Source organism: Sus scrofa, chromosome 1 (assembly GCF_000003025.6).
Source record: "Sus scrofa isolate TJ Tabasco breed Duroc chromosome 1, Sscrofa11.1, whole genome shotgun sequence".
In the NCBI taxonomy this organism is placed as follows: domain Eukaryota; kingdom Metazoa; phylum Chordata; class Mammalia; order Artiodactyla; family Suidae; genus Sus; species Sus scrofa.
The window spans coordinates 143,492,521-143,513,874 of NC_010443.5; the positions used below are offsets into that span (position 1 = coordinate 143,492,521).

The window sequence follows — 21,354 nt, forward strand, 5'->3', positions numbered from 1 at the left end:
AAAGACTTTGGTTTGGAAATGTGTGTTTGTTTTCCTGACAGTTCAGCGGGACCTGGGGCCCCTTCTCGTCCCAGCCCTCTTCCTTAGTCTGTAACGCAGAAAAACAAGCTTTCATCAGGAAATGCCTGCCAGCGGAGAGGAAGCTTTAGGCAAAAGCATCTTGGATAAACTGCAAATGTCTTCTGTTGTTACTACTACTTTAAATGTCTTCATTGTTTTCAGGTAGTAGCCTATGAACGAGTGATAAAGAAACAGTGGGTCTGTGCCTGGTGGAGCAGCAGCACAGCTGTGGTTCAGGCCCCCTCCTGGCTCCTCCCTAGGGCTGTGGGCTCTCTCCCAGCTCCCAGTGGCCAGACCCTGCTTCAGGGAGAGCTGGGGCAGTTAATGGGTTCTAGTATCAACATACACCATCCTGCTCCCTAGTCCCGGGGGACACCTGTCCCTGTCCCCATAGTGCCAGATTGGCCCCAGGGCAGTGTGCTTTGAGGTCAGCTTTCACAGTGGACCTCGGGGACTTAGGTGGCTGCATACAGGGTACTTTCTGACTCCAGGCAGAGGGGTGAGGGAAGCAGCCACCTGGCTGAGGGACAGAGTGGTCCGAATGCCTTTAAAACCTCCAAGGCCCATTCTGGTGAAGAGAAGCTGCTGCGGCAGAGGAAGCTCAGTTGTCTATGGGAAATCTTAGGGACAGCCTTGCAGCCCACAGGGGAACCTGGGGATTGGATTTGGGAGGTTGAGCTTTTTGGGGGTAGGAGAAGGATGGGCTGAGGGGTGGGAAAGCGAGACCAGAGATGGGTCCCAGAGAGAAGGCCAGAAAAGCACGTGCCCCCTGCAAAGCCTCCTCTCCTAAGGCCTGCAAGTTCTAGGCTGGTGTCTGCCTGGCAGCAGATTATATGCAAGGCTTGAGCTGGGGCATTTTGGTTTCCTTCCCCTCCTCTCCCAGAGCCTCTCCAGGGCATGCCTGTCAAAGGACCAGCTCTGGCAAAGAAAATAATGAATCATAAATTTTATTTCAAAATGTAAACATCACTAAACATGCATACACGTTAAAACAATAAAATTTACAATTTTTAGTTAATTTTTTTCTTTTTGCATAGGACATCATTACAATATAGAATCTATGCCTTACAAAATACATACAAAGTTTTATCCGAGCAAGCCAAGGCCAGACTGGAAACTGTACAACTGTAATACTTCACTGTAGTGATCCAGGAAAGATGAAATGCAGTCTTCGGAAGCATGATGTGGTGCTGGTTATAAAAACAACAAAAAACGTTCCTACAGAAAAGGAAAATGTGTACTTGATGGAAATGGTCTTGGACCCTTGGATTCTACCTTGGGATTTTGGCAAACAATTCCAGAGAAGCTCCATCAATGGCTTTGGACGGGGGAGGGGCTGTCTGTGTGGAGTCCGGGTGGCTGTGGGCGCAGCACTCGCACACAGTAGTTCCGGCCCCTTGGGAGCCACAGTTGGCCCGTGCCGGACAATGTACAGCTGCTCAGGAGAGTGATGCCTTCCAGCCCTCAAGGTCCTTGGCACCTGGCACAAGGGACTCTTCAGAGTGTGGCCTGGGGGCAAAGCCTCCCAACCACAGACCCAGAGACAGGCACCCTGACCCAGGAATGGATGCTGCCCCACCTACCAGTGTCTGAGCCACCGTGGGAGGTGGTCTCCTGCTCCATGGGGGGCAGGCTGGGGAGGGAAGGGTCCAGCACAGGCACCCCTGTGCTGAGTGGGAGAGACAGCCTTCACCCAGGTCTGTGGATGCCTAGCAGGCATTCAGTTCACACACTTGGTTTCCAAAGGAGCATGTGCAGCAGCTTGTTGCCATGTCACTGGGAAGAGTTCCCCAATCCTGGGAGAAAGTTGCTCTTGCATTCCCTTCCCCGCCCCCATGCTTCCTGTGGGCCCCCCTCTCCCTGCCCCAGGGGAAATGCATGGTGCACAGGGCAGGGAACACCACTTTCTCCCATCCTGTTCATCTTTAAATACAAGTAGTATGGTTTTAAAGCTGCATGAGAAGGGCAGAGGCTGGGCAGGGCCAGGTGGCACACTGCAAGTCCCATATCATGACAGGGGGTCAGTAGAAACCAAGTGTGGTCCCCTGGGCTCATGGCTCCCACCAAATCCAACTCTTCCAACAACTAAGACAAAGAACAGCAGGTTGGGGGGAGGGCCTCTCCCTAAACAAGGTTCAGCATTTATCAGTAGTAAGCTGGATTGTGCATCCAAATTCTGGTACAAAATTCTCTGGAATGTGTCTGGGACAAACCTTTGAAACCCAGCCTCAGAATCAGGAAAATCAGTTACAGGATCTGGCTTTTCCCAGGGCAATCCTGAATTCAAAGAAGTGTCAGCCCACATGATTTTAGCTTTGGAAAATAAGTCACCACAATCATACATGGAATCTTTGGAGAGCAAAGATGTGGGTGACCTGCAAAGCTTTTCTTACAGGTTGCAACGTGACCGATACATCAGGGCCCTTCAAATCTTTCAGTACTGAGTCTTTGAATGACTCTGTAAAAAGGGTTTAAAAAAAAAAATCAGTGATAGCTGTCTGAAATAAAAAAATTCAGGTAGCCTTGTAAACACAGCCGAAATCAGGAGTTAAGAAATGAGGGGACGCTATTGCTGAGATCATGCTTCCCTGTGAGTGGCACACCCGCTTGCTGAGATCAAGGGGCGAGTCCAGGGAGTGCTCTGACCCTGGGCAGCCACCTTAGCACCTGCTTCTGGCAAGAAAAGCAGCTGGGTCTTCTGGAGACGCTATGCTGGGGGCAGAAGACGAATGGAGACCCCACCTCTGTCCCCCTTCACTTGGACCACAGAAAGCCACCTGCCCTGTCTACATGTCCCAACTAGCAGGCTGGGGGCCACCTGTGGCCTGGCTGTCCCCACCTTCACATCACTTTCCCTGGTCTGGGGACCCCAGCGCTGTGATGTTTGCACCTGGAGGCCGCACCCTGGCGAATCCTGCACCTGCCCGGATGCATGGCCTCAGAATAAAAGGGAGTTTTCCTGCACCTCAAGGGCTGCAGGTGGGGTACAGGTAGGGCACCTCCAGGACCGCATCCCCATCAAGGGCATCACTGCCCATTCCTATGTAGCACCCAACAGGAGAGGACCCCAGGGTCCTTTGTGGAAGGGGCTTCATCTTCCCAGATGGCTGCAGGCTTGGATAGGCATATGGGGAGCCGACAACCCTAATATGGCTGATGCAGAAAGGGCTTCCTTGTTTGGGGCATGGCTAAAGCCAGTCTCCCCCTTTTTTTTTTGAAGGGGAACCCCTCTTTCACTCTGGAAACCTTCATCTGGAGATCTCTGCCCCTCGGGCCTGCTTGAGAACTGGGGTCAGCTGCAAAATAAAGGTTTGTTTTCACTATTGTTTCTAAGGAGTCCTATGGGTTCCTCACACTGAAGCCAGCAAGCATGGCCATAAACCAGAAAAATGAAAGACCCTGAAACAGACCCAGGCTGGGAAGACACTCTACATCCTAGAAAAAATGCAGGCTGCTCAAGAGGGTCCTCCCCGTGGAACTGCTTTCCGTGGGGGCCTGGGCGAGGGCAGCTCTCCAGGGCCCACCACCCTCTTCCACATGCACTCCCTACACCCTGATGATGAGATGCCAGCAAGAGCCCACTTGAACCTAGCCTGAGATTCATGGAGTTTTCCCACCCTTTAAGTGAGATAAATTTTAGCCCCAGATGAGTCAGGACAGCCTGCTGGCTGGTGCCCCAGGCCAAGTGCTGGGCATGCTGGGCAGGAATTCCCTCCAGGTGCCCCAAATCAGAAGAATAGTGGCCCATCTCCCAGGCCAGGCCAACTTTGGAAGGACCGCACCCTGCCATTAGACCAGAACTACTTTGGGAATGAAGACGTGCTCATCTGCCAAAAATAGCCAACACCTGCATATTTCTGTTTTAAGGCAATGTTACCCTTCCATCTATCAGACGGAACAGCCCTGGGTCACTTAGAGGAAAAATTAAATTAAGTGCTCTCTTTGGAAACAGCAAACGCCCACTTTCCCTCCCCCACCCCCCATCCCACCTCTAAAACAAACCAGCTCTTCTTTTATTCCAAGATGACTTGGTTTAGAGTCCTTTTCCCCCTTTCTATGTGCAGAGAGACATGGGTTTAGAAAGTCTCCTTCTGCGGTGCAGTGGGCAGGTCACAGGGAGACACCTGGCCCCTCCAGGGGATGCACCCTGTGGCCTCCCAGAGACACACAGCCCCCTCTCCCTGCCTTTGGGGACCCATGGGCAGTGAGCGCACCAAAGGACTTTGGAATAAAATTCCTGAACTTGGAATGTGAGTTCCTGAGTCATGAAATATATTTCAGAGTGTGGCTTTCTCTGCCCCACACAGAAACAACTTTGGGAGGGACCTCCGAGGGCACTGCCGGACCTCTCTTTGGATCCGGGCCCAGGTACTCAGGGCACTGCTCTGTCCCATGTCCGTAGCATATCCCGTTCTCTCTCCTGAACCAAATGCAAGCAGGGCTGTCACGCAGCCCAAACAGAGCCAGGGCAGCCAGCTCTGCACCCAACCAGGTGCACATCCCACACTATTCCCACCCACAGCAAGAACAACGCTACTGCCCAACCTAGTACCTATCATGCTACTCAGAAGCCACCATCACACCACTGGCCAATCCCAGGTGACACAGAATAGAGTGAGAAATGGGGGCCCAAAATGTTGCAGATGGCAGACTGCCACCCCTGGTCTCTATGTACAGAAGGCACCCATCTACTCTGGAGCTGCCCAGAAGCTATGAGCACCAGCTGAGCTGGGGTCTCTGGGGCTTCTCTGTGCTGCACCCTTCTCCGTGATCAGGTAGGGGTGGAAGCAGGATGGCCAGAACCAAGGCACTCTGGGCTTAGGGAAGCCCACTTACAGCCCTCTGAGGTCCCAAGGGTCATTCCTCCTTATCAAAATGAAGAGAGGTCTCTGCAAGATACCCCATGTCCTTCCCAAACCCACACCCTTGTCCCAACACGTCCACACACACACCCACACCCACACACACACTGTCCAGGGGACTTTATTTACAGGCCCCAACTCCCTGGAGGAAGGGAACTCCCTGGGCAATGGGCAGAGGAGTCCACAGAGGGGCACGCAGGAGCCCAGCCTGACCCACCCAGGGTCTGGGCTCTGGGAGAAATGTCCAGGATCTCCACCCCTCCTCTTTTAGCATGGGAAGGCTGGCAATGGGGCCCCTGCACCCTGGTGCCCCACAGGCAGGGGGGAAGAAGCCAGAGAGGAGGGAGGGGTCCAGGGCACAAAGAGCTTGTGGAGAAGCTGGGGGTTCGCTAATTCTAAGCTGGGGACACAATGGGTCTGAGAAAAGTGTTTCCCACAACTTTTGTCCAGTGTTGCCCCCAGAGGAAAGAGAAATGCACATTCTCCGACCTCATTTCCTATAACATGCGCCTCGCCACACCCCCAAAGTCCCAAGTCACAATGTTCCAGTCTCTTGGCGTGGGACAGTCTCTGTGAAGTGCCAAGCATGGTTACACGCACAGCTCCGCACATGGGAGAGTGGCCTACCTCTATCCACCAGGTCAAACAACGGTGTCTTGAGAGCAGGGGTGGTCTGGAGAACATGGGAACTGGACGCACCAATGACACTTCCCTTTGTGGAAGGCCAGTCAGAGAACGTGGTATAGTGGTGGAAGGTCCCCAGTGACTTCTGCAGGAACACAGCAACGGGTGGCCCTGTGCTTGAACCACCTCAGGGCTTGTGCCCCTGGCTATGTGGATATCAGACCAAGCAGCAGACTGCTGAACCCGAGCTTGCATCTGCTTCCAGCACTGCAAGAGGCACCCAAGAGAGGGCCAGGACCTCTGCCCACTCCCTGGGGAGTGCTCCTTTGCCCATCATGGCATAAGTCCCTTTGAGCCGCCTGTATTCTGAGCCCGCATCGGCTTCCCAGGCTGAGCCTGGGCAGGAGGACAGGAAGAGAGAGCTAGGCCCTGCTCAGGGGTCTGCCCTGGAAGCACAAGGTCAGTAGCCAAAGTTGCTCTACACTGCCCACCGGCTGACCCGCTGCCCACGCTGAGCTCTGCCTGCGCTGCCTTGCCCCAGTGTGTGCCCGAACCTAAAAGAAAACTCCAGAGTGCAAATCTATGTACAGAGTAAGGCGGCAGGAAGGGGGTGTCCTCACTGACCTCGTGGAACATGTCCATCCCTGAGAAAGGGGGGTTCAACACCGCTGAATATCACCTTCATGGTATGTCTCTTGTGCAACTGTGGATGGTGTTTTTTGGAATTTTTTCGTTGTTTTTTTTTTTTACAAATTTACTTTGACACCTGAGGTGAAGAAAATTGTTTTTTTCGTTGCTGTTGTTGACTTCATAAAGTTCTCTCTATTCTTATTACAAAAGGAAAAGACACAGAATCACGGGAGGAAATGAGAGCATCTGCTCATGGCTGTCGTGAGGGTCAGCGGGTCCTCAGGCGGTGCCGCGGGGCGGGGCCATGCCTTGGGACCCGGCGGGCCCACATGGGGTGGGGGGGGGAAATGGGGCAGTGCCTCTGGATGGGGCGGGCTGTGCTGCAGGACCCGCACCGCCCTGCCCCGCCCCGCCCCACCCCGCCCCGCTCCGCGGGTGCTCAGGGCGAGCTTGCCGGGCTGATGGTGGGGCTGCTGGCGTCTGAGCGGCTGTAGTCGCTGAGCGAGCCGGTCCGAGAGCCCCCGCCGCGCCGTTGCAGCATCCCCGGGTGGAAGTTGGCGTGGCGGCGCGCGTGCTTGGTCAGGTGGTCGCTGCGCATGAAGCGTTTGTCGCAGATGGGGCAGCTGAACTTCTTCTCGCCTGTGTGCGTGCGGTAGTGCCGTGCCAGCTCATCGGAGCGCGCGAACTTCTTGTTGCAGTCCTGCCAGCTGCAGGCGAAAGGCCTCTCACCTGAGGGCGAAAGGGACAGAGGGTCAGCCTTAGCAACCATGCAGCCAGCTAGCTACACGACCCCCAGGCAGGCCACAAGACCCCAAACCTACTCCTCCCCACCCTTCCTTGTGACCCTCTCTCCGTACTCCATTTCCACCAGCCTCTGCAACAAACACTTCAAGGCAAAGGTGTGGGTGCCTGCGCTCTCCCGCCTACGCTGCGGATGGAAGCAGACATCTCCCAGGAGAACATGGCGACATCTCAGGTGCTGTGGCCCCTCAAGTACACTGCAAAGTGTGCCACCCAGCACCCTATGTAGGGTTAGCTGTCCCTGGTGTTCACTTAAAAAATGCACAACCTTAAAGGTTTTTTTGGGTTTTTGTTTTTTGTTTGTTTTTTGCTTTTTAAGGGCCGCACCCACGGCATATGGAGGTTCCCAGGCCAGGGGTCGAATCAGAGCTACAGCGGCCGGCTTAGGCCACAGCCGCAGCAACGCCAGATCCAATCTGCATCAGTGACCTGCACCACGGTTCACAGCAACACCAGATCCTTAACCCACTGAGTAAGGCCAGGGATCAAACCTTCATCCTCACGTATGCTAGTCAAGATTCCTTTCCATTGAGCCACATTGGGAACTCCCAGAGAATTAAGTTTTACTTGGGGCAAAATTAGGACCTAAACCTGGGAGAAAGCATCTCAGGTAGGCCTGAGAAACCGCTCTGAGAAGGCGAGTGGATAGCTAGGATATATTGGAGTTTTTGTAACAGAGTGAGTAGTAGGAACAAAAGAGGTCTGGGCTCACTGAAGTCATTCCTTTGCTATGCACCTTAGCTAATGGGGCCAGAATCCTGAGTTTTCACAGCCTGCGGGACTACCGGCTCTCACCCTTGGAGGTGGCTGCATTTGCAGAAGACTGAAATACGAGGCAGGAGAAAATAATATCAGTGTATATGATAAAGGTGAGGGGGAGGTCCCTACAGCCATGCAGCATATTTTACAAAAGTTTGTTGCTGGTCTCCTGAAGGTTACTACTAGTCACAAGGAGCAGACATTACCGTGAAGGATTTTAGTGCTTTTCTAGATATGAGAAGATGAAAGAACTGGGCACGTAAAATCTTCTCCTAAAAATATCTGATTATCTGAAGACCTGTTCTTCCAGTTTTCCGAGAGAACTGAGATTCCTGATCTCCACCCTGAGCCCCATTCAGACTGTGCTGCAGGTTGGTAGCTGCAGTGGCTCAGGACTTAATCCATGTAGAGGCTGATGTCAAGTGCCAAACTTCAGTTCATACTGGCCAGCGGGGAGCAGAGGCCCATCCTTGGGCCCCAAGAATGGGAGCCAGGAAGAGAGGGTGGAGTGGTCTGGAGTGCTCATATGCCTGTGAGTTTGGCTATATCACCCTTACCCCATGGAAAGGCTACTCCAGAGCCCCTAAACTTTGCAGGGCCTGGAGACAATTCACAGAAGTCAGTGCCCATTCACCATTCAGACCCTCCTCAGTCCCCTTAGACTCCAACTGGAGTTTGTTGCTCCTTCTCTCAGAGAAGTTCCAACATGACTACCAAGCAGCAGAGACGGAGATGGAGTGGTGACAGAAAATGTGGCTGCCCAGAACACCCAGGAGGAGGCGGTAATGATGGCTGGCTACAGTCATGACCTTGCCCCTCCCTCCCAGCCCTTGCAAAGAGCAAGGAACAGGCCAGCCTTTAACCTCCATTTCCCCCCACTGCAAACTCTGAAACACACACACATACACACACACACAACTACACAGGGAGAACCAGCAGGGGGTTCTCGCATCCCAGAATGCAGCCCTTCTGGCACTGGGGTGGCCACACAACCGCCCTTCCTGCCTTGTCTTTCCTCTTCCCTCCTAACTCTGGCCCTGAAGCTGAGAACAGGTCCTTGAAGCTAGCCCACTAGCGCTCAGCAGAAGAATCCATACCACCTACCCCAAATGAGCCCATCAACCTTAAATATGAACAGACACCCAAAGATGGCCAGACGGCCAAGGAAAACCAGCGGCAGGAAATAGAAAGGCCAAGAGCAGCAAAATCACTGACTCCAGAGGAAAAAGAGCAAAGCCAGGAAACAGAAGAGAATACTAACCTAAAATTTCTAATTAGCATTCTTGAATAAATTTCAGACATTTTATGCATAAAGTGTGCATTAAGCAAACAGGATACCATAAAAAGGATATTCAGAGAACCAAAAATAGTGTTTAGAAACTGAGAGTATGGTTGCCCAAACAAAAATTCCATAGAAAAACTGGAAATATAGTCAAGGAAATATTTCAGGAAAAAAATAGAACAAAAAACAGCTCTAGAAAATATGTGAATGTCGTTGTGTTCTCTGTCTCCCAGTAATGCTGAAGCGGACAGCTGTGTATGGCTCTTTTTGTTCTCTTCTCCTCATTGATTATATTATGTTTGGGATAGAACAGTGTGTGTGTGGGGGGGGGGGGGAGTGCTGGTGGTGGTGGGATTCAAAGTCAGGTAGGAGAGCAAACCATCATTTCCCAAACCTGTCTGATAGTTACAAGCAGTATGAGCTAAAAGTTCAGAGTCACAGGGAAGAAATCTTGTAGGTGCAACATCTAGCTAACAGAGGGCATTGAATAAAAGAACAGAAGAAAAACGGGAGAGGAAATTACCAAAGAAACAATAGAGCAGTATTTGTCAGAATAAAAGAGAAGACAGGAAACTAACATGGAAAGGATTTTAGCACAGAGGTGCACAGGATACTGCATGAAGGCTCCTGAATACTAGGTAAAAAGAGGAGATTGCAAAACGTACTAGAGAGCTGGGGGGAACAAATACCAGGTCACCCATGAGGGAACAAGGCTGGGACAGACACCAGACTTCCCATAAGTCACAATAGATTCGAGATGACAGAGTAACAGAGCCTTCCAAATTTACCTCTTATACTCCAGCAAAAATAAGGAAAAACTGAGAAGTCAGGGAAGCAAGTGAACAACGAAGGGTCATCCTAGGACAAGAGTGAGGGAGAGACCTGGTGGGCCACTGGATCAGTGGGGCAGGGATCACAGAGGGATCTTTCTTCTTTTCAAGAAGAAAGTGAGTTCCATGCACCAGAGTAGGATCAAGAGGCCAAAGAAATTTCAGGACACAGGGAACATAACATACGTACTATGCTTTGGTTAAAAGAAAAAATAGAGGAATTTGAAACCCCAGGAACAACAGAAAATAAGCAAGAAAACTGGCTAAATCAGAAGAAAACTAAAATGCCACATGACTATGAACAATGGGAAAGAGCTCTGAGCCAAGCACTGTTTTAGGGGCTTTTTTTTTAAGGACCACAGGTGCACAGCACATGGAAGTTCCCAGGCTAGTGGTCAAATTGGAACTAGAGCTGCCAGCCTACACCACAGCCACAGCAAAGCCAGATGTGAGCTGTGTCTGCAATCTACACCATAGCTCAAGGCATCGATGGATCCTTTACCCACTGAGCAAGGCCAGGGATGGAACCTGCATCCTCATCGCTTCCGCTGAGCCACAAGAGGCTTTTTTTATGTTATTTACCCTTCTCAACAATCTCATGAGGTGGCAGAAGAGAATGTAGTCCCAGTGAACCTTCACACTTGTTGCCAGTGTTTAGAATTGATATTATAACTGACTCAAGGCCCCAGGAGAAAATGTGGATTTAAGGTAGGAATATACATATGTGCAATCAAAAGAAAACTCTAAATAAGGTTAAAGTTTTAAGGATAATCAAGAGACCAATTAAAGATAATAATACAACCACCAATTCAGGAGGAGGTGGGAGGAGGGGTAGGAATGAGGTTAATCCTTAAATTCCAGGATAGGTAGATAATAGCATCTAAATTTGATAGAATGAGAAACAGCAATAAAATCATATAGTTTTATTTATGGCAGTAACCACTCAGACACCTAAAATCAGCAGTATTGGTCCCTAGGGAATAAGGCTTGATTGGGAAGAGGATTTTTTTGTTGTTATACTCTTCTGTGTTATGTGCTGCAATTGTTTTTGGGCAGGCGGGGGGGGGGGGGGAAGCGGGCACACCCATGCCATGTAGAAGTTCCCAGGCCCAAGATCGAACCCACACCACAGCAGCGACCCGAGCCCCCTCAGTGACAGTGCTGGACCCTTAACCCTCTGCACCACAAGGGAACTCCCATATCATGTGTCTTCAAAAAAAAAAAAAAAAAAAAAAAGGAGTTCCTGTCGTGGAGCAGCGGTTAACGAATCCAACTAGGAACCATGAGGTTGCGGGGTCGGTCCCTGCCCTTGCTCAGTGGGTTAACGATCCGGCGTTGCCGTGAGCTGTGGTATAGGTTGCAGATGCGGCTCGGATCCCGCATTGCTGTGGCTCTGGCGTAGGCCAGGGGCTACAGCTCCAATTCGACCCCTAGCCTGTGAGCCTCCATATGCCACGGGAGCGGCCCAAAGAAATAGCAAAAAAAAGACAAAAAAAAAAAAATCATATGCATTTACTTCTTTCATAACGATAAAAAGTAATGTTTTGGAGTTCCTGTTGTGGCTCAGCAGTAACGAACATGGCTAGTATCCATGAGGATGAGGGTTCAATCCATGGCCTCACTCAGTGGGTTAAAGGATCCGGCATTGCCGTGAGCTATGGTGTAGGTCGCAGATGGAGCTCAGATCCTGCACTGCTGTAGTTGTGGTGTAGGCCAGCAGCTGTACCTCTGATTCAACCTCTAGCCCTAGAACTTTCATATGCCACAAGTACAGCCCTAAAAAGACCAAAAAAAGAAACAAGAAGAAAAAGGAATGTTTAACTCAAATTCTTTAAATATCTAGCACAAAACTTTCCAAATCATATTCAAAGAAATATTGGAATTTTAAAAGTTGTTCATCAGTTCCAGGGGAAAAAAAATCCTGTCAACAAAAAGTGTGAGAAGTGCCGCAATGAATTCCCCTCTAGGAGATTTACAACCTACACCTGTCATTAAGTGCTTGAAAAGGTCCAGCATGAAACAGAGTGGTATCCTTTCTTGTGACCGGATGCTTCAGGTCTGATACATGAGATTCAGTCCCTCTCTCTGCTGTGTAGCCACAGGCAAGTGTGCCTCACTGCCCATAATGGGGTAAAATGTGGCCCTACTGGAACATGTGTTCAAGTCCTAACCCCTGGAACCTATCAATGAGACCTTATTTGGAAAAAAAAAGTCTTTGCAGATATAATTAAGGTAAGGGATCTTGGAGTGAGACCATAAAGATTAGAAGAGAAAGGGAAAGGACTTCAGGGAGAGATATGCCGACAGGCCAAGGAACTTGAAGGATTTGAGGGAGCTATCAGACACTAGGAGAAGGAACTAATACTGCCAACACCTTGATTTCAGACTTCTGCAAAACGGTGAGAGAGTACATTTCTGTTGCTTGAAGCCAACCGCTTCTGTGGTAACTGGTTACAGCAGCCACAGGAAATGAACACAGTACCCCATCCTCATAGTGGGGTCCAGTGGTGCATCTATAAGGCTAAACATACCCAGCCCTTGGCACTGTGCCTGGTACACACCAAATGCTTACACCTGAGACATTAGCTACTACTATTGCTCTTATCTATTATTCTTGGTTTTCTCAAGCTTTGGGCCTGATGGGAGGGGTGGGGAAGGAGGAGAAGGACAGAGAACCAACCCAAATTCAGATTTGGCTTTGCTTCCTAATAGCTCTGGGTCCAAACTGGGAGCTTGTCCTTTTCAGGGTTCTTTTGCCTGAAACTCTGGGAGGTATGTTGGGTGGATATAATTAGAGAGGGTTGTATGATCCTATGGGGGCAGAGAAGGGCAGCCTCCAGCAGGATGGGATGTTGGAGCCAAGCAGTTTGGTGGCAGAGGTGGGGAAAGCCCGGCATTGCTACCATGGCCAGCACGCGGCTCTCAGCCTGTCTGGGCATTGGCAGCATGACACTTTTATTGAGCACAAATGCAATGTCTGGCCCTAGGGATGTGCCTACGATGCCTCAGACAGGGTTCTCCCTGCTTCATTCTCTATTCTTCTGTTAGCCCGTTCCAGGCGGCCAGTAAACCGGTCCATAGACAGACTAATAAACCATTCAGAAGCTATGATTCATGCTGGCATGGAGTAGCACCGGGTCAGGCTCAGCTGGCCTCTGAATGGTGACAAGCAAGCAGCACTCAGGAGGCTGACAAGGAGCAACCAGGAGAACTGCACATGGGTGGGGCAAAGGCAGTCTGGACAGGGAGAGAGCAGAGTCCTCCAGGACAGTACTTCTCACCCTTTTAGTGAGGAAGCCAGGGAGTTTTGTTTACCTGAGTTATATCCACTGACATTTATCATATTAGAAATTAAAACAAAAAATTAGACTCAAGCAGATTCCAGTAGCTGTCAGAGGGATGATGTCTTCACACATCATGGAGCCATGGAACATTCTACTGTATTCTTTTGAGAGAATGAAGGGCAAATGATTTTGTTATGAAAATAGTTCTGGCCTTATGGCTCCCTGGAAGGGTCTCAAGTACATGCAGGTGGCTCTGGGCCTCACTTTGAAAACTGCTGCTGTTCCAGAGACTGACCCCAGGTGGCGCAGGGCTGAGCTGAGTGAGCACAGGGGTGGGGAGTGCCCCCAGGGTGGGGGGAGAGTCCACCTGGTGCACTTAACAAACCTGAGCTTCTTTCTCACCAGGCTCAGATTCTGCACCTGCCTCATTCTGGCATGTGTCAGAGGAACAGCAGTAGTACCACAGGGCTGCCACGAGGAGTGTGCTCCAACCAAGGCAGACCTGACCTTGGCCCTCTCAGGAAGGGAGCCCAGGAGGCCTGCAGGCAACTACCGGCCAGAGGATGGTGAGAGGGCCTTGTGAGGGGAGGCAGGGTGAGAGGAATGGGGCAGGGTGCACTTGGAGTGGGTGTGAAACCAGAGGAGGGCCAGGGTCACTGTGGGGGTCTTGGGGACCCAGAGACTGAGGGAGGGCCCAGCCATGCGCGAGGGGTGGGTACCTGCTTGGGTGCTAGGCTCAAAGGAGCCAGTAGAGAGGAACGGGGATAACTGCGGGAGCAGGCTGAGGACTTGCAGGTGCTAGACTTTGGGGGCGCTGTGTGGGAAGTAATTGGGAGCGGGGCCTGGGGGGCCACAGGGTGGGGAGGCGAGGAAGAGATAGTGGGGGGCACGGGGAGGGGGCAGTTGGGGGCACGGGGCAGGGCTCAGGGCTTGCAGGGCAGGGCGGGGGTTACATAAATGTTCCCTGGCGCCCAACGAGGCGGCAGAGAGCGGTTGCCTCATCTTATCAGGGAACACGGCGTCCCACACTCTTGCCCAAGCCGCAGGCCTGGGCGGGGACAGCATGTTCCCTCAGAGAAGCCACAGAGGCGGGAGGAGCATGGGCCCGCCTCTTGCGGAGCCCCGCCCCAGCGCCCCCAGCCCCGCCCCCTGGCTGCCTTCCCTTCCTCCCTCCTCCCCTGTCAGGTGCAGCTGGGCTCGCTAGTGCGAGCGTTCCAACCCTCACAGAATCCGCCCGGGGGTGAACACGGCTCCGCCCTTCCGTCAAAGGGCGTACTCCCTGTGACCTCCCTTGCCCCATCCAGCCTTGGCCAAACTGCCAGCCTCCACAGGTTGTGAAGGGACCCCTCCTGGCTCCAAAAGCCCCTACAAAAAAAGACCATGGTGGTTCTTTCCTGTCTGAACCTACTACTGGCAGCTGGGGATGGGGTGCAATTTTTACTTCTCAGGCTTGCCTCGGGCTGAGACAGCCTAGGCTCCACCAGCCCAGGCTCTGGGGAGCCTGGCTGAACACCAAGGAGAAGGACAGGCATCTCTGACCACGATCCCTGAGCGAGAAAGGCAGATGCATCCATCCACTTAAGGGTGCCCCAGGTCCCAAGAGCAGACCTCAGTGAGCACAAGGATGTGTGCCTGGGGGTAACGGTGAAGGGCAAGACTGGTCCGGAGAGTCAGAGGGAGGCACATGGAAAGGTCCCCACAGACAAACATCTGCTCCCAGACCCCAGGCCCCAGCTATTCTCTGCTGGCAAGTGGTCTGTCATTCATCAAAGGTTAGCTCTTGGCTGTAGTTGCAGGCATGGGGCCACTTCCAGCTCTTGACCTCAGAATGGCCATGTTCTTCACTCCTGGGCCCACTCTCCACGCTAGGGCATCTACACAGATAGCCAACCACTGGGGCTGAACAATTGCTAGCCTCTCAGGAAACCCAGGTGGACAGCAGAAAAGCCCGTCATCTGTGGTGGGGAGCTGACTTCCTATTTTCTTTAGGAGGCCATTCAGCTACTCTTCTGGTGGTGTATAGACCCATATGGAGCTGACACATGGATGTCCTGTCTCCTGGGAAGTTCAGCTTGGAAGCTCTGACCCACCATTGAATAGGGGAAGAAGGTGAGGCGAGAAGACAGAGCTGCCCTCAGTGGGGTCCCCCTCTCGTCCAGTGGGGGCCTCAGCAGAAGAGTTGATTTGAGCCCCACCCCGACTTCTACACTCCACTCATTTGTGGATGGCCTCAGCTCACAGTTACTGTGAGGGTTACGTGGGAGGACACACATGCTCAGAGGAGATATGCTCTTATCACTGGTGGGGCTCCTGGGAGTATCCCCATTCCCAGCTAGACACCAGCCAGCACTTCTCTTTGCTGGGACTGCCTGGTCCTGGCTTTGCTCGGGTGCTCTGCTCCAAGGCTGCTGCGGTGCATGCATATGGCTGATCACTTGCTCGCCTACACTCTCGCACGTGCCAGGGCTGGCAGGATAAGAAGAGAAGCCACACCTGGCTGAAGCTGGCTACACACCTGCACTGGTGCAGGTTGGATCCTTGGCTTGGGATCTTACACATGCTGAGGGTGCAGCCAAAAAAAAAAAAAAAAAGTTCTATGAATCAAAGTCGAGAAGACATGTGAAAAGATTGATAAATTCTGATTACAAAAGTATAAAATGTGTCTCCATGGGCAAAATCACCATAAAGAAAGGCAAAAATTAAATAACAAACTGAGAAAAAAAATTTTTTTTGTCTTTTTTAGGGCTGCATGTGCAGCATATAGAAGTTCCCAGGCTAGGGGTCGAACAGGAGCTATAGCCATCGGCCTATGCCAACAGCCACAGCCACGCCAGATCCGAGCCTGGTCTGTGACCTACACCACAGCTCATGGGAATGCTGGATCCTTAATCCACTGAGTAAGGCCAGGGATTGAACACTTGTCTTCATGGATACCCAGGAGGGTTCGTTACTACTGAGTCATGACAGGAACTCCCAGACTGAGAAAAATTTAGCTGCAGCTCTTGTTGCAAGGGGCTAATCTCCAGTATAGGAAGAGCTCACAAAAATTAAAAGGAAAACACAACACCCAATAGAAAAATGGGTGAGGGCTATATAACTGACAGTTCATGAACAGGAGGTAAAATGACCCTCTCTAACAGCTGAAAAGATGTTCAACCTCACCCATCAGGAGACAAATACAAACAAAACCCCAGACACCCTACTTCTTCCCCAACTGGGGTGCTGAGACTGTGGGAACAGGCGCTGCCAAGAACAAACTGCCACAGGCTCTAGAGAAGGCAACTTGGCAATAACTATAAAAATGACAAATGTATGTATCCTCTGAACTCACAGTCAACTTGGGGAAGCTATCCTACACCTGCACATGTGCAGAATGGGGCATGCACCTGATTACTCAATGAAGCAAAAGCCTCGGAACAATTCATGCCCTTCCATAGCCCACTACATGAATCACAGAGCACTCATATGAAAGTGTCTATGAAGAAGGGGTGAATAGGTTCTTTCGGAATTCATAAGGAAAGATCTCTGAGGTACAGCATTGAGTGAGGAGGGCAGGGTTCCAAACAGAATGGGCACTCAGGAGAGTAAGTATGAGTGTGCACGTGGGCATTTGCTCACATTTCAGGGATGCCCTCGGAGGGCACCTAAGAAAGTAGAGCAGAGGTTGCCTGGGGGCAGAGGGCTGGGGGGCATGGAAGGCAAGGAGAACATGCAGAATTTTCTTTGGAAAACTATTTAAATCTCTTGGATTTTGAAACACACAGTGTATGTACTCATTCAGAAAATTTAAAACAAAAATCTGTAGCAAACTAGGAAATGGGAGCCACAAATAACACAAGCTGAAAAGCAGGTTTAAGTGAACAGCACGTGCATTCCCAGCCAGGCCCTTCCAGCCACCACCATTGGATGGCATATTTCAAAGCACATCCTGAATACCAGCCCAAGAGCTCCCCTCAGAACTTGACAGGGGGTGGTTCTTAGAGTATGAGAAACTCCAAACTATCAATTAAGTCCAATCTACCTTTCTAGAAGGAGCTTCCAGGGTGGACTCCAGGAAACCCCTTTCTATACAGGCCAGGGTCAGGACAGACCATCTCAGAGATGAGACTGAGGTCAAAAGTCAGAGTGACCTCACCCAGGTCACACATTGGCACAGCTGGGCCCCTCCCCACTATGGAACAGGAGCCCCCGTGTCATACCACAAACCGTTTGGTTAGAGGGCAATCTGATAAATGGTTTCACAGACCCAGCCTGACTTAAAGACAGGGGTAAAGTACTCCAACAGAAGCAGACCCAGGGCTGTTAATCATGTGCTGGAGGCTCCCCAGGCTCCTGAACACCACACTTCTGTCGCAGAAGTCGCTCTGTCTGTCTTTCCACATGGTTTGGAATCAGCCCAGCCCGGGTGGACGGGGCAGGTGCCAGCTGCTATCCTCCCTCCCCTCACGACCCAAGTGAGTTCACCGCATTGTCAGGATGCAAACCCCAAGTTTAAGGCAGGAGAATCAGTGTCCTCTGCCGGGGCCTGGTGAGGAGGTGGGGACTGGGCTCCTGTGCAGGTCTCTGGGAAAGGGCAGGGTGAGCATGGGTTGGGGAAGCGAGTGCAGCCTGAAAGAGCCTCTGGCAAGCTCCATGGGGCTGTGACGTTTTGGGTGGCAGCAGTCACTGGCAGCCATACAGAGAGGTCCACAGAGATTCACACAGCAGCCAGACTGCTCCCTGACACAGACAAGCCCTGGGCCAACCTGGGGCCGCCCACACTACCCCTGCCCCCAAGAAGAGGACTTCAAGGTCAGCTAGGGGCCCTGGGAGAGTGTGATGGTCCCCTTCAAATGCCATTGGCCTGGGTGTGCAGTCAGCCACCCTGCTCTCACCCCAGGCTCTCTGTAGAGCCTGTGGCAACTACTCTGGCCGCACTTCCTCTTCTGTGTCCCCTCCCCCAGCCCTCATTTCCTCACTCCTCTCCCCTCCCCTGGCCTTTTGGGTGGGCCTTGCCATCAGGGACTCAGCCATACTACTGGACCTACTACTCAGACCTCACTCACCTGGAGAAAGGCAGGGGTCAGGATGGACCATCTCAGAGATGGGGACTGAAGTCGAAAGTCCAAGTGACCTCACCCAGGTCACACATCAGCATGGCTAGGTCCCTCCCCACTGTGGACCAAGAATGGCTGTGGCCAGCTGCCCACACTGACCTCAGCCACTAATGTCCCAGGTGAGAGCAGAAGAGGGATATTGCACAGAGGGGGCCTGGAGGCCCAGCAATAGTCCACGGAAACTTCCTTGGTGCCCTGGCTCCCCAGGGAAGGGCCAACATTGTGAGCAAGTAGCCACGTGGCTCTTCCGAGGGACTGAGTGCCCGGTGGTGGCACCCTCCAAACCACAGGGCCCGAGCTCTTCCTCTGGCCCACACCCACACCTGGTCTGCTCCAGGGCCATGAAGCAGGCTGCTTCTCTCAGGGAAAAAAGTCACACGGTCCAAACAGAATAGAGCCAAACAACTGACTCTGAAAAGAGCTGACTTCATAAAGCAAATAAGTTAGGATAAAAATGGGTAAGCCACTTTAGTCCTAAAATGCCTTGGGTTTTTGAGGAAGCTGATACCAAAAAAAAAAAAAAAGTAAGCCACTGACCTACCTTTTCTAGAACAGTTGAAGATGCTGAGGAACTACTCCAGACTCCCAGGAAGGAGCCCAGGAGAACTCCTGGGCCCCTCCTTTAGCAGCCCAGGTCACCAGACCTACCAGTGCCAGGCTAGCCTCGGCCACTTGGGGCAATTTATACCCAGTTTGGTTTGCAAAGAACAGACACTGGAGCAATCAGCTGGAGGCCTTGCCCCACAGCAAACCTGGGTCCTGTTCTGTGCACCCCAGGCTGCACACATGGCGGGGAAGGCCGTCTGCCACCCCCCAATCCCCTCCCTACCTTAAGAGATCCAAGCTGCCCACTCTGATGTGGGGTGGGAGGAAGAAGGCTCTCCGGGGCCTTCAGAATCAGGGACCAAGGCCAGCCCCAGCCCCTCTCTGTCACTGGCCTGGCCAGGGCCTGCCCACCATTTCCCCTAAACTATCCCTTCCTTCTCAGATCCTGCCCAGCCCCACTTTGGCCCAGCCTGGAAGAGGTCTCTAAGAGAGCTGACCCTGAGGACACAGGCCAGGAAGGAAAGCAGGAGCCGCTCTGTAGTCCGCACCCCATGCAGGCCTCTGGAAGCCCCAGAGCTGGAGTGTCCCTTCTTCAAGAGCTCTGCAGGGGACTGATGCCAAGAGAGGGATCATTAGAAGTTGGGGCGAGGAGCTCCCACCATGGCTCAGCAGTTAACAAACATGACTGGCATCCATTAGGACTCGGGTTCAATCCCTGGCCTTGCTCAATGGGTTAAGGATCCAGCGTTGCTGTGAGTTGTGGTGTAAGGTCACAGATGCGGCTCAGATCCTGCGCTGCTGTGGCTGTGTGCAGGCCAGCAGCTACAGCTCTGTTGGACCCCTAGCCTGGGAACCTCCATATGCCATGGGTGCGGCCCTAAAAAGGCAAAAAAAAAAAAAAAACAAAGAAAGAAAAAGCTGGGGCAAGTTGCCTGGGCAGGAATGCAGCCCTGTACTCTGCCTCCTTGTCTGCCAGGAACCTGAGATGGTGCTCCTTGGAGTTGCCCCCAAGGTCACTGGAACCAGGTTTCACATGTTTTGGGGGCGGGGGGCAAGGGGGCCAAGGGAGGGTGACCATGGAGCTGGCCTGGCTATCTCTTGGAAGTCTAGTAAACCACAAAAAGGGGTCCTCTTAAATGCAGTTCCATTCCCACAGGGCAACCAAGAACAGAGACCACTAAGCAGCTGAGCCCCATGCACGCAGGGGACGCACGTGCTGCAGAGCTGTAACTGCAGGAAGGACTGCGGTTATCTTGGGAAGATGGGATTCATGCTTGATTGCCCTTTTTACATTTGGATAGTTTCCAACTGAACTTCTTTTTTGTAGTCAGAAAGAATGTGGTACAGTTACCTCACAACATTGATGTGTACATACGTACCTACATATGTATATAGACATTACAAACATCTTTTACAAATAAACCTCCTCACCCAAACTGCAGTTCACTAACTGGGCCTGCTTCCATGGAAACCAGTGCTCTGGCCTCTGCTGAGGGAGTAGCAACTAATTTACAGGCATGGGGCATGTGCCTGGGAAGGTCAAAAGAACCACATGCCAGGAATTTCATAAAGGTGTTTTCCCTGCTTTGGCTAAGGGTTACAAAACATATTTGAAAATTTCCGTTCCCAAGGTCCCCTTTCAAACAGCAATAATAAAATACCAATGGTTTCTGCCAGCAGGCAGCCAGTAGCCACTGCAGACAAGGTCTCTGGAATCCGTCTGCCCCCCTGTGTCACACACACACACACACACACACACACACTCTCTCTCTCTCTCTCTCTCTCTCCCTCCCTCCCTCCCTCCCTCTCTCTAACCACAACTGTGTATTTCTTTGTATTCAGGGAGGGGTAGCTGCTATGGCACGGATTGGATCCCTAGCCCAGGAACTTTCGCATGCTAAGGGCAGAGCCAAAAAACCCCCCAAAAGACAAACAAAAAAATTATTAAAAAATAAAGAACATCCAGAATATACAAAGAACTCTTAAATCTCAACAATAATTGAACACTTGATTTCAACAATGAGCAAAAGACCCAAACTCAAGTAAATAAGACATACAGATGGCAAATGCTATGAGAAGTACTCAATATCATTTGTCATCACGGAAATGTGAGGAAAACAATGAGACGGCATTATACACCAATGAGAGCAGCTAAAATTCCCACAACTGACCATACCAAATGCTGGAGCAGCTGGAACTCTGGTTCGCTAGTGTTGACAACGCAACATGTATAGTCATTTTATGAGATGGACTAGAGGTTTCTTATGAAGTTAACCAGACTCACTATGTAACCAGCAATCCCCCTCCTAGACACTCCACCGAGAGCAAGACCACTGATTCTTAATCGGCCAACACGGGAATTTAGTGCTTGCTGCAGGTGACTGGATGCATCCATACAATGGAGCACTCTTCAGGGATGAAAACTACTGATCACACACACAAATGGATGCATCTCAAATACATCTACGTCTATACATGGTATGATTATTCATATGACATTCTGTGAAAGGCAAAACTGTAAGGACAGAGAATACAAGAGGGGTCGGAGGGGTTGGAGGATCAGGAAGCAGCTGACCACAA

General features: G+C 51.6%; 1 protein-coding gene and 1 long non-coding RNA gene across 2 annotated transcripts in view; one reads left to right on the top strand and one right to left on the bottom strand.

The window, feature by feature from the left end:
* Window positions 6,616–21,354, bottom strand: part of KLF13 (Kruppel like factor 13) — a 41,098-nt gene continuing 26,359 nt past the window's right edge. Inside the window, 1 exon segment of the mRNA NM_001011505.1 lies at window positions 6,616–6,905. Coding sequence (NP_001011505.1) covers window positions 6,616–6,905 — 290 coding nt within the window.
* LOC102164789 lies at window positions 13,017–20,015 on the top strand. Its single transcript, XR_301074.3, has 3 exons — window positions 13,017–13,698; window positions 15,122–15,241; window positions 19,931–20,015. It is a non-coding gene; the product is annotated as an uncharacterized LOC102164789 (long non-coding RNA).